This window comes from Limanda limanda, chromosome 15 (assembly GCF_963576545.1).
Source record: "Limanda limanda chromosome 15, fLimLim1.1, whole genome shotgun sequence".
NCBI lineage: Eukaryota > Metazoa > Chordata > Actinopteri > Pleuronectiformes > Pleuronectidae > Limanda > Limanda limanda.
The window spans coordinates 17906440-17919200 of record NC_083650.1 but is presented as its reverse complement, the minus strand read 5'-3'; the positions used below and the strand labels follow the sequence as shown (position 1 = coordinate 17919200).

Here is a 12761-nt window from a genome sequence, read left to right as displayed (position 1 = left end):
ATTAACAATGATTCTGTGTGAGCTACCACTAGTGAGAGGGAGAGAGCTGGTCCTCACCCTTTTAATTACAATAATGAATTATAATTACTGTTGTGACTATTACCCCTGTCTAAACAGTGGCGGGAGCAAAACATCCTCCACTCTGTAATTTATAGCCTTCTGCTGAAAGCATTTTTCATTGTGCCTTAGCTCTCAAACATACAGCATCTGCATCAGGCCCATAAAGTACACAGCACGGCACCAGTAGGAGATACAGAACCTAAACCAAGAACAATGTTGAATCTGATATACTGTATTTCATTGAAGTTAAATCAACTTTGAGTAGAAGGGTATAAGTTAAAGTTAAGTGTATTATTTAAACTGCGTGCATCTTAAACATACATATCCCCTAATGTAGAGGCTGATGGGTAGTGAGAGTTTAATCCGAGCAGAAACAGACGGGTAACCACAGAGTGAATCAATGCAACACCTGAAAACCATTAGCTATCTAATGGTAAAACAGACAAAAGGGGAAAAACAACAATAACCGAGGGCATACTATAAATAAGAAATGAAAGAAGACAAATTTTCTGAGAGCAAAAGAGAGAAACTCAGAGTGATTCCACTGATACGAGCAGCTGCTTATGTCTAAAGTCTCCAGGGTGAGGAAGAGACAGAAAGAGAGAGGAAGATCGAAAAGGACCCAGACAAAAGAGTAAATCACAATAAATATTTATAATGATAAGTAATGCTGCGGACCATAAATATTAAACAGCAACAGCCTCTGTGTGTGTGTGTGTATACGTGTGTGTACTTGTATGTTAAGCAGTGTCTACAGGGATGCAGGAGCGGGCACTGAGTAATGCATTGACTAACATTGTACATAAGCTCTGATCAGTTGAGCTATGAATATTTACCCAAACAAAGCATTTCAATTGCATTATCAGATTGCTTGTTTGGCGTTTTCTAAAAACAACTGGGAACAAACAAGTATAATTTCAATTAGCATAGGTATAAAGTATTAAATAAACATCTTCACATCCAAACCACCTCCTGCACATTATTCATTCACTGCACAGATACATTCTTAGAAAACAAAAATGTATCAAGATCTAGGAAATGAACCTCTATATCGTGGCACTGAGGGTCAAACACAACAATACTTACCCAACATGACATTGCCCAAACCATTTAAAAAAACATGAAGACATTTCACAAAACACAACGTTTTCTTTTATGAAACATGTTGTGTTTTATGAACTGCTATGTTTTTTATCCTCCGGTCCCCGTTTCCTCTCTGTATCGTCATTGTGCCCCTATACAAAACTCTATTTTTAGAAGAGCCAACCTATTTAATAATCTCGATGTCCATGCTGCTTAGGGTTGCAAAGGGCCGGAAAGTTTCTGGTAAATTTCCGGAAACTTGCCGGAAACTTTCCATGGGAAGTTTAGCTTGGGAATTTTCGGAATTTAAAAAAAAAAAACAACTACGCAAATTAAACACTGAGCAATAAAAACATCATTCAAAACTCTATTTTAAAGATGTATGGAATGCAGCACAAGCTGCATGTTGAATTTCAACCCTCCACTGTGCATTCTTCCATCACATGCACAGATAACTCCCAGCATCCTGAACACTACAGCAGGATGCTGGGAAGAGAGGCCTGCTGTAGTGTGCAGGACTAGTCAGGTAAGTTTCGATGATATTACTGGGGAAAATATATTAGCATGCTTATTGAGGATTGTTCATCTGTTCATCTAGCCTATATCCATTAATTTATCCATCAATTTTAAAATATGTTTACAGACGAATCCAATTGTTTGGCTAACTATTTATATTTCTGGCATTGCATTAGTGTTTTTTTTACAAACTTTTTTCTCATCTTATTCTACAGAACAATGCCAAGTGCACTATCTGTGTGGAGACATTTCACCCCATCCAATGTAGAAGGAAAGGCGGTGTACATTTGCAAATACTGTGCAAAGACCTATGTTAAGAATGACACGATGCAGAGGCATAATTTGGAATTTTGCAACCCTAATGCTGCTGTAAAATCACGGAGAACATAAAGACCTTCAACACTAGTTGAAGTATCAATTTCACAATTTGGGAAGGATTTTGAATCCCCTTCTGTCTGAGGGCTGACGTGAAGATTGATTCACTAAAGACTGGAATCAGGGTTAAACAGACAGCTAAGCTCTGTCCAGAGATAGGAAGAAAGCCTTCTTCAGTAACCGCACATCAAAAGCAGCTCTCTTAACACAAAGTCAAAGCCCCAAGTTGTAGTTTTACAAGGAATTTTACAAGCATTAGCTTTAGGTGCAGGGAGGCATTCTTAAGTTGTTTTGCTTCACTGTAATGGTTAATGCACCAACATGAGAGTGAGAACTGATATCACTCTTCTAATGTAACTCTGGGCAAAATAGCAAATGACAATATTTTCAAAAAAGTCCAATATTCCTCTAATGTGTGTGTGTGTGTGTTGTTTATTGAGGAGGGCAGGCCAGTCCACAGTGAGAAATAAGATTACAAGAGTTGTCCTCCCTTTTCGTAATACAGCGTAATCTGCCCACCTCACATCAGACAGAGAGCACAGAGAGGTTTGTCTCCTTATGGTGCACTGCCCAGTTTACTGCAGTTAGACAAGCAGGAAGTTGGAACTTGTGGAAGAGTGAAACAGTGAAACAGTGAGACAGGAACAAAGTGTCAGTGGAATGAAAAGGTGCCTGTCATTTGACCAATCAAATTAAATAGCCCAGGCACTGGAAGCTGTAATATAAAGTAAAGAATAAAGTGAGCTTGGGGTAAGTAGAAACCTAAGCCATATAATAACAGAACCAGTCATTAGGAGCCTCATTGACTTTATCACAATTAATACTTCAGCTCAACATGCTTTTCTGCTCTTGGCAAGTGAAATAATTTGCCCTTATCGGCTGGGTGACGGACAGGTTAAGTTTCCTTTTTACCTGGTGCTGACTCACAGGAGCGGGTTGAGAAGTGCTCGCTGAATGTGATCAGGAACAGTTTTACATTTGCTTTATACGCACTCTATACTTTGAGATGTTGCCAGAACAGGTGATTTCATATAAAGAAATATGACTGATCACTGACATCACCCCCTTCATAATTTCTTTCCTCTGCCCTCCTTTCTGCATGAACACTTTGAAGCAGCAGTTAACTTTTTTCTATGCTTCACAACAGACCTTATTAACTTTGGGCACAGATGCAATATCTAGTCTAAAATATATTACTCATTATACACACACAAATGAGTGAAGCGGCCCCAGCTTGTTTGATCAGACTACAGCAGATAAATAAACAATCTCCCACCTATTGTCATTGGATTACAAACCTTGTAACTTATTGTCTAAATTACTAATGAACTAAATTATGACAGACCCACATAGGTAAACAAGTCTGTGCAAGCACATTACTGAAAACACACACACCAGACACATATATATAATAAATAATCTTATGGGATAACAAATTAATAAAAGCCAGCAATGACCAATGACTTTGTCTGGTTTTAGCCTTGTGTTGACCTTGTCGGAGTGAGTGTGTGTGTGTCTCTGCGTGAGTGTGCATGTATTCATTTCAATTTCTCTGCCCCAGATCCAAACACAATTATTGTAGGAATGTATGTTTAATCTGTATTTTGTCTCCAGTGGCATCTCATAGGGCTTGTGTGTGTGCGGTCCAGGCATTATTGTGGGGACCTAAATCTGCTTAAAGAGTCACATTATGCGACAGTGTGTTCCTTATTTGGGAAAGAACAAGTCCCTAAAATGTAAATTATACAATTTGAAGCTGAATACATGGTTTAATGTTGGGTTAAAGGTTAAGATAAGGTTAGGCAGGTAATACCTATGGTAAAAGGGTAGAGTAAGTCTCCAAGAAATCAATGTAAGTCACTGTTATATCCTCTTAAGCCACATAGACACCACTGTGTCTGTGTCAAACTGAGAGCTTAGTGTGGGAAATATCTGTTTAATCTGTATTTGTCACCAGTGGCATCACATAGGGCTGGTGTGTGTGTGTGTGTGTGTGTGTGTGTGTGTGGCCAGGTAAGAATATCTAAACACTCATCTAACATTGTATAATCTAGGAGTGCTGACATCCATGCCAGTGCAGTCCTCACTGTGTGCAGTAGCTTTTCATTCTATTTACAGCCAATTCTCTCGCTACATTCAGCAATCAGGATTCCACGGCAGGCTGCACGCTCCTGCACGGGGCCAACATCAGCCTGGTCTTATCGGGTATTAGACTGCCCTGCAATCTCCATTTCATGAGCACCCAGTCTATAAACACTATTGATTTTCACACTGTGCTTTTTGCACTTGTATCTAGTGGATTGTAGGTGTTCTGTCACAGGAATGACAAGTAATGAATAATAATTCACAGTTATAGAAAAATGTTGGGAGAATTTTTCTGATCTAGTTAAAGAAGTGACTGCTGCTCCGGACGGCTACTGAGGGCGACTGGATGGTGAAGAGGACAAGGAGTGACCTCAGACACACTTGAACCCGTGAGAAACTTAACAAAGACTAACACTGCTGGAGGTGATTAATCTACAATATTATTTTAACTATAATTCCTAAACCTTCATTTTGATTTGGTTTAATGGAGTCGGTCACGTCATTATAATTTACAGACGTGATATTAATCCATCCTAAAAAGCAAATTTTAATATTCTCTGATAATAAAATAATCCAGTTTGAAGTGATAGGTCTGTAATTTTTAATTCGATTAGCAAATAAATTGGAGTGTATGAAACCTCATATGTGATCTATGAGCTGCAATTTGAGCGTAATCACCAACTTGGACAGTCAGGGCAGTTTCCATCCACATTACTTCTGTTCCCGAATTCATCACCGTGACCTTTAGCTTTGACCTCTAAAATGGTATCAGTTCATCTGCGAGTCCAAGTGACAACTGATCAAAAGTTAGATAAAACTAACCATACTTTGTGAGGCCACCGTGATCATTGAACACCAAAATCAAATCAGTTCATCCATGAGTCCAAGTGAATGTTTGTACAAAATTTGAAGAAATTCCCTCAAGGCATTCTTGAGACATCCCGATCACAACAATGGGACGCACAGACGGACAGACAACCGGAGAACTGTGAGTCACTGGAGTGTAGGCATAATAAAACAAGTCCTTTATAAGTAAGTAGTGCAAGTCAGGCATTATTGGAATCTCTTTGGATTTCATTTAAATTTCTCTTTGCAAATAAATCACAAGAAACCACCCTGCGAGTCATTTATCACACTCTAGAGTGGAAACACTGCACAGTGGTTTTATATGTTACTCACCAGGATTCGTAACAGTGAGGTACCAGGAGGCGTGTTTTCAGGAAGGCTGATGTTGTACAGGGGTTTGCTGAAGATGGGCCGGTTGTCATTCTCATTGATTATCTCAATGAAGATGCGGGCAAATCCCACATGGTCGGACATGGACTCATTGGCATAGAGCTGAGGAGAGACAAGAATAGAATGACAGAGTGCAGCACAATCCCCCAACAAGGTCTAACAGTCCCCATATGAAAAAGTCACTAGAAGTTTATTTGATCTGCACAAAATAGCACACACTTACATTTCAGTCCCATGAACATGAACTGATTATTTTCATCATGAGCCATTCATTAAAATTAGTTAGAAAACACCTTGCAATGTTAATAAAAGTTAAACAAATAATCCAAGATCTGCCCTCAGATCCTGTGGTGTGTTTGCGGTGTGTTTGCAAAAAAAAAAAAAAATTCTTTTAAAAAGCTCTGTTCGCAAAGAGAGAGAGAGAGAGAGAGAGAGAGAACAGTTTGCCCCTTTGCAAACAAACACACCACAAACAACTGTACAAAGATGAAAACATAACCTCCTTGGTGGAGGTAATTAAGATTTACTTATAGCTTGAGATATTACCAAGAAAAGACAACATATGTTAAATACTGGTTTATGTTTAAGAAAGATTTCACAATATTGGCTGGTATTCTAAAATCTGGAACAATTTGTTATTGTGCCAAAGAAGTTTCTGTCAAAAATAGCTTTGGTTATCTTGGATTATACTAATCATGACCCCCTCTGGTTCTGTAAACCAGTCAGAGGTAAATTGACTTGACAAAATACCAATTTCACTGTTCGAACAAGTGTGCAGAGTTGAGAAAGTGATACAGCTACAGTCTGAATGAGTGTTGTGTCCAAACAAAAACAAGTAGCAAGAAACATTCAGTCTTGATGATTGGAAATCGGGTCCACAATTCATTCAAGGGCAGTCACACGGAAGGACACTATAGCTGCTTTGTCTACAATAACTCAATGTTTGGTCATCGAAGGGAAATCTCCTTTTCTTAAACCAGATCCAGACATAAACAGACCCATTTCTTCATTTTTGGACAGACCAGCAGGCGATTGTCTGGGACAGTCACGATCACAACAACAGCTAAATGTCTGGAACGTTCAGGTGATGCGTGGAGGAGAACATAGCGTATAAATCCCCTGGCGGAAATCATACATTTTAGTTTAACATTGGCATTGGTTCTTATCACCAAAAGCTCTTGAATCTTGTTGGCTTGACATTGTGTTACAAGTTGACCTCATCATCAGTGGAGTTCAAGTTACGGCAGCTCTTTTGTGATGAGTTCCCCGGACATACTCCTCTATTTTAACATGGGCTCAGTGGGACATTTTACATAAGATCTGGCAGGTTATACTCCAGAGAAGGTCCCAAGCAACTGACTGGCGCAATTGTGTTCTAACAATCAACTTTAGGAAGTGCATGTCTAAAAGCAGCATACTTTGTTGGACATGCTACTTCCTTCAAGCATTTCTGGCTGGAAAACTGTGGGTAGATTGATCCCACCTTGTGATTCTTTCCTGAGAGACAGTGACTGCATTCCCTGTCATTTTAATGTTCGAATGCACACTATGAGAACACACTGACACAGAGTCGAAAGATGATCGCAGTTTGAAACTCACAGAGAAGCTGTATCTGCGAATCCGTTCAAAGTCCAGTTGCTGTGCCACCCTCATCCTGATGTCGGCACGCCCCTGCACCGCTGTGGGGGAGATGGTGAAGTACTCTGAATTGTTTCCTGTCAGATACACCTGGAACATGCTGTTCACCCCCTGCCGCAGGAAGGATAAGACAGAGAAAAAAAAAGCTGTTGAGAGAGAACAAGTGCAGTGTGTAATATATATTCTGCGTCTAAAGTACCAGTGATGAATATAGACGATAACATTTATGCTACAGGACATCCATGGAAGTTAACATCCTTTTAAGACAAAGCTCACAATTCACGGAAGAGGTAGAGACTGTAAAAACCGAAAAGTCAGAGCCGACATGACACCGAACCCCTGATTTGCACCAAAAGCTCCATTCACTCTTATCAGTTATGAGCAAGATGTTTGGCTTCTATCTCTGCATCTTTTTCGCAAGACTTATCCCGTCCTTCAATATCTTTCTGCACAGCCCCCAAACACCGTTCCCTTTCCCTTGTCTGGCTGTCATTCAGAATAAGTGTCAGAGGTCAGAGCTGTTTACAAAGTGGCACTTTAACTATCAGAGTGCTATCCACACAGATTCATGCCAATAAATCCGCAGGGTTCAGTACATGACGCATGGGCCCTTGGTTATTATATATCCCATACTACTGTTTCTGTTTGTAATAATTTGCTGGCGACAGTCTGTTACTGGAAGTGTTGAAGCAAAACCTTATAGAGATGTTTCAGATATCAGTACACGTACAGTATGATCTGCTGAGCGGCACATTGCAGGGAAGGAAGAAGAGAAAAGGGAAGAAACAAAACCATCAAAATTTGTGGTATGTGTTAAAATATGTGATGACAATGTTTATGGCATGGTTGGACAGCAAAACAGATGTAGGAATCAATTTATGGCCTCATATCATCTCCTCATCGGAATTCTTCTTTATCTCCACCTCATAAACCCTAGGCTGCACCCACAATATGTAAATCGACCTTTCTGCAACATGAAGCGAATCCCGAGGGACTGCCCACAGAGTACGTCCAGCTGGGATGATTAGCCAGTCGGTGAGGAAAGGTTGAAAATATATGATTTAATCATGGTAGTGTGTGTTTTATGGGAGGAAAAGAGGAGCTAATGTGATCCCTCAGTACAGATACAAACATCTGGGTTTAGTGTAGTGTCCTATACTATTTGTTGCCAAAACAATCTTATATTATGTGAGCAAGAGGTCATGTTCTGTATTACGTGTGACTGTATGGTCAGGTATATCTATTCTTTGATCAGTGGCTATATCAAAACCAGGAGCATCTACAAACCTCTTCTTTCTTTCAATTCTCTTTCTCAGAGAAATCCTCAAGTGCACAGGTATGATGAGTAAATATAGACGAAGCGAGGGTCAAAATGACATTACAGCTCCGAAAAGCCTGTAGCTGTCTTTAGCTGAGAAAACTGCTCTAGATGCTTCCTGTCTCAATATATAAAGCTGCGGGGCGGCCAATCACGCAGCCACTGTGGCAGAGAGAGGAAGACGGGTGCGGTGGTTGATTGGCATTATGCTGGTGGTTGAAATAGCCCCCTTGTTTTTGTTTTCATCTCTGGGAGAACCATTGGGGCTGATGACTCCTATTTAAAAGACCATCCAATATGCAGGGATGTCACCTCAAACTGCCCATAAACGTAATTGCCTGTCCATTTGCTCCTGCCTTTAGAAGCCCCCAATAAAAGCACCCTGTCAGATGCAACTGCCAGAAAAGTTTAGTGACAAGTTCCAGCAGCAAAAGTTTTTTAAGATCCTAGCCGAGCAGAAGGGAATATGAAGGCAGCGACAGACAGAGAGAGAGAGAGAGAGAGTTAACTACCACTTGTGTCATCGTCTAAAAAAATGAAACGTCTGCCTATAATCCCTCGCACTTGGAAAAAGTGAGATTACAGCACAGGTGTAGCGGAGTGTGAATGAGTGTGTGTACTGGCACTGACATGCAGGTTTTAAAGGATCAAAACAGCAATACAAAACTGCAAGACAAAAAAATAAAAACGTCTCATGGATTTGACTTTTTGGGAATGGATGTATTCTCTACACGGCAGCCGTCTTAAAATGCAAGACTGGGGGAGAACAGGCAATTTCTATGTCTATGCAAACAATTTGAGGACACTGGATTTGACATAGTCAGCTTTTTTGAAAGGTATTTTTGCTTTCAATGAGCAGAAAGCTGTGGTTACTAATAGAACAGAAGGAGGGATTTCTTATGCAGCATATCGGTGAATCTAGTTTTGTGATGAGCTCTCTTAGCTGGAGATGCTGGAATGTTAAGTGACTGGGAACCTTTCCGGACTGAGTGGTTGTGGTAAAATGCTGGGTGCTAACCTACAGAGGGACCTCTAATCACATGCCAGGTGTCGGAGTTTTCAGCCCACCTGCATGCAGCGACACGCTCGCAGCACCCCCCTGTCTGCCGGCAACAAGCCATCCTCGGAATGAATAAACACACTTGCCGCTAAATGCTCCTGCTATCGCTCCTTCAAGTGCTTTCTTTCTCTTCTGTCTGCTCATCTCGCAGTTTCTTCCTGCTCCACCAATTATTCTGATTTTTGGTTTTGCTTCGATGCAAGCTACTTTCTGTTCCTCTCCTCTCTTCTCCTCCCTCCTCTCCTCATGCCTTTCTCGCTTTACTCTCCACCTTTTTCTCTATCCACTTGACTTGCAGTTATCTGTCAAATTCCACCCCGGCAGCTACTGTGCCTAAATCAATCAGAGTTGACTAGCTTTCGTCTTATCTGCACCCTTGGTGATTGATTTTCCTCGTTAGGTATAATTTGATGCTCTATCCCATCTCTTCCAGAGCAAATTAAATTGTAGTCGAGTCCAATGCACTGGTGGGAGCGAGCATGTGCACATTGGAGAGAAGGAGGGAAAGAGAAGGTGAGAGACAGGATGGCAGAGCAAGCGTAAAGTGAAAAAGGGTTTGAGATGCGTGTGTGTGTTGGGGAGTGTGACAGTGTGTCACCACATTAGGTTGATAGATCCAGCTAATGGGAAGTGACACACTGTTGTACACCGTTGCTGACGGTCCTCAAACACACACACACACACATCTGCCATGTAAGCAGTTTCATCCTGAGGTTCTTTTTAGCTGCTGAATTTATAGATAAGATGATTGTGAACCTACAGACAAAAACAGACTCCCAGCAACGAACATGTAGCAGTCTGAACTGACTTTGTTTAAAGATCAAATCAAAAGTGAAAAGTGTCTTGTGTCACACTCAGCTGTTTACCCCTGTACCTCCTTAGTCTCAAACATCGCGTTGCTAATTCATGCATAACTATGCTAATTTGTATTTAGGCTGATCAAATTAAATATTAATTTAATGCACTGAAATAACAGCTGTATACTACCTTATACTGTATTTCACCCTCAACTAGATCAAAACGTCATTGCTCAAAACTATTACTTTTATCTTAAAGATTGATAGAATATAAATCAAAGTTCAACATGAGAATGTGATATATAATACGATCTGCAATAGAGAAGATGTATCACTCCTGAAGTTGTGGGAACTTCGACAACTTTGATTTAAAGAGTGCAGTCTTCCCTCAAATTGTCTTTGTCAGACAATGGACACAGACTGCAGAGAGCACCTTAATCAGAAGTTTAATTTACTTAAGAAATAAGTTATTTAATAAAATAATAAGCTGGTTTGACGATCAGCACTGGATAAAAATGGGAAGCTACAGGCTGAGTATTTTCTCAATCTTTATGATCTCATAACCTCTGCATTTATATTCGCAACCAAAGTTAATTAATTTTGCAACACTAGAAGGCTGAGGGGGACAAAACACAGAATACACTAAAGAAAAGATCAGATGTTGATCAGATACAGCATAGTTGAATTGCAGCCATTAGTGAATAAGAGCCTTATCCTGTCGAGAAATGTTGTGACTGCTGTTAACTGTGACTTCCATCATGTGAGCGACTCACCTCATCCTTATCTTCGGCCTGGATGAAGAGGGGCAGGGCAAAGCCGACCTGGGCCAACTCAGTGATGCGGACTCGATACTCGGAGCTGTTGAACTTCGGGGCATTGTCATTCTTGTCAATTAGCAGAATGGTGAAGGTGGTCATCACGGTTGCATCTGATGGGCTGCGATCATCTTTCAACTCTGTGGCCTTATAGTGAGCAAGGGAGGGGGAGCGGCAATCGTAGAGGGAGGGAGATTGAGAGAGAGAGAGAGAGAGACAGAGAGAGAGACAGAGAGAGAGAGACATGAGATGCATTTGATTGCACTGAAAATATCATTTTGGATGGAGGTGGTCACCAAGCAATCTCAGCCAGGTATTTACAGCTGTTCATTTATTGGATCAATAGGTGGAAAGACGGACTCAAAGCAATCATAGAAATAGGCTCAAAGTGACGCCAAAAGAGGGGCCCAGAAAATGTACATCCACACATGCACACGCACACACCCACAATGAGAGAGGAGTCGCATTTTCGAAGACACAATCGCACACACACACACATTCGGGGTATCAAAGATGTGAGGGGCGGAAAATGAAAAAATGAGGCAGAGGTAGGACTGGGCGGGTGTGGTCCCTTTTATTGATAGAGTGGTGTCATAAGCAGTAAGAGAAGAGGCAGCTACAACATGCCTCTGCCCGGGTAATCAAGGAAGTTTAGCCTCTCCCGTCCCGATGCCACTGAATCATTTGACCGCGACCTCCATATGCTCAGCACTATCTAAGCTGCCTGAAGTTGAGAAATTAGTTGTATTACTATGGCACACCGCAATCAATAGCAGCACCACCTAAGAAAGCACAAGTAGAGGGAGGCAGAGAAAATGTAGAGAAAAAAAAAATCCATATCTTATAAATACATATTTGGCCGACATTTTTTCGTTTTCAGCACTTTCCCTTATTCTACCTTTTTTCCATGTAATTATTGATTTCAATTAAGAAGATAGAGTGGGGCTGGGATATGTAAGGCATAATCTCTTTTGTATTAAACCTCAGAGCCAGCTGTATCTCAGCACGCTTTCATAAAAATGTCATGCAACCTGCTTTTTATTAGCAATAATAGGAGCTGAATGAGGAAACACATGAGTGCTAGTGAGGCCATTAGCTGCTCTTTAAGGCCATTTATTGTCCAGTGCAGGTGCAAAGGATTTGACTAGACAAGCCGTCAAAATCCATGTAACATTACAGTTACACAGCAAAAGGTGCTCATTTGATCGCAGATCCTTCCACTTTCATTTCATGCACCCTCTCCCACCGGGTGGGAGCCACTCGGTGTACGACACTGAAAGAGAAGAGGTGACGGCAAAAGAGAAAGTGGCAGAGTGGACAAGGTGGGAAGATCTGTGGGTGGGGAGAGATTGAGGGTGAGAGCCCAGGACTGACATGCTAAAAAGCCAAGTGAGATAGACGCTAGGCTCAGTGGAGGGACAGAGGGATTTGGAGACTGCACCTGCTCCAGACAGACAAAAAGAAAGAACCAGAGGGAAGAACAAAGGAGCCCTAAGCAATGAAGAGCTCTGTAAATCCTTTTCCTTTATCTTGTCCTCCTCCGCTCCCTCTGTCCTCCCTGCCTGCTGACAGTTAACTGAACACAAGCCTCTAAATGGGACATTATCAGAGAATCAGAAACATAAATGCCTTCACTGAGAAGCCCAGTTAACATACTTAAACTGGAATATATTAGTGTGGAGGCATATTGACACAACATCTTTAGACACGTATACTGTACAGTGCGACAGGATCTTGTATTTAATCAGTGTTGCACTGACATTGAAATCTTTCTTAAT

At 41.1% G+C, this 12761-nt stretch overlaps 1 protein-coding gene across 2 annotated transcripts in view; it reads right to left on the bottom strand.

Annotated features, from left to right (window-relative positions):
* cdh23 (cadherin-related 23) overlaps positions 1–12761 on the bottom strand; it is a 141417-nt gene that overhangs the window by 56376 nt on the left and 72280 nt on the right. For both annotated transcript variants that reach the window (XM_061087601.1, XM_061087600.1), the window contains 3 exons: positions 10942–11130; positions 6955–7104; positions 5299–5457 (listed from right to left, as the gene is read on the bottom strand). In XM_061087601.1, coding sequence (XP_060943584.1) covers positions 5299–5457; positions 6955–7104; positions 10942–11130 — 498 coding nt within the window. The remainder of the gene's footprint in view (positions 1–5298; positions 5458–6954; positions 7105–10941; positions 11131–12761) is intronic.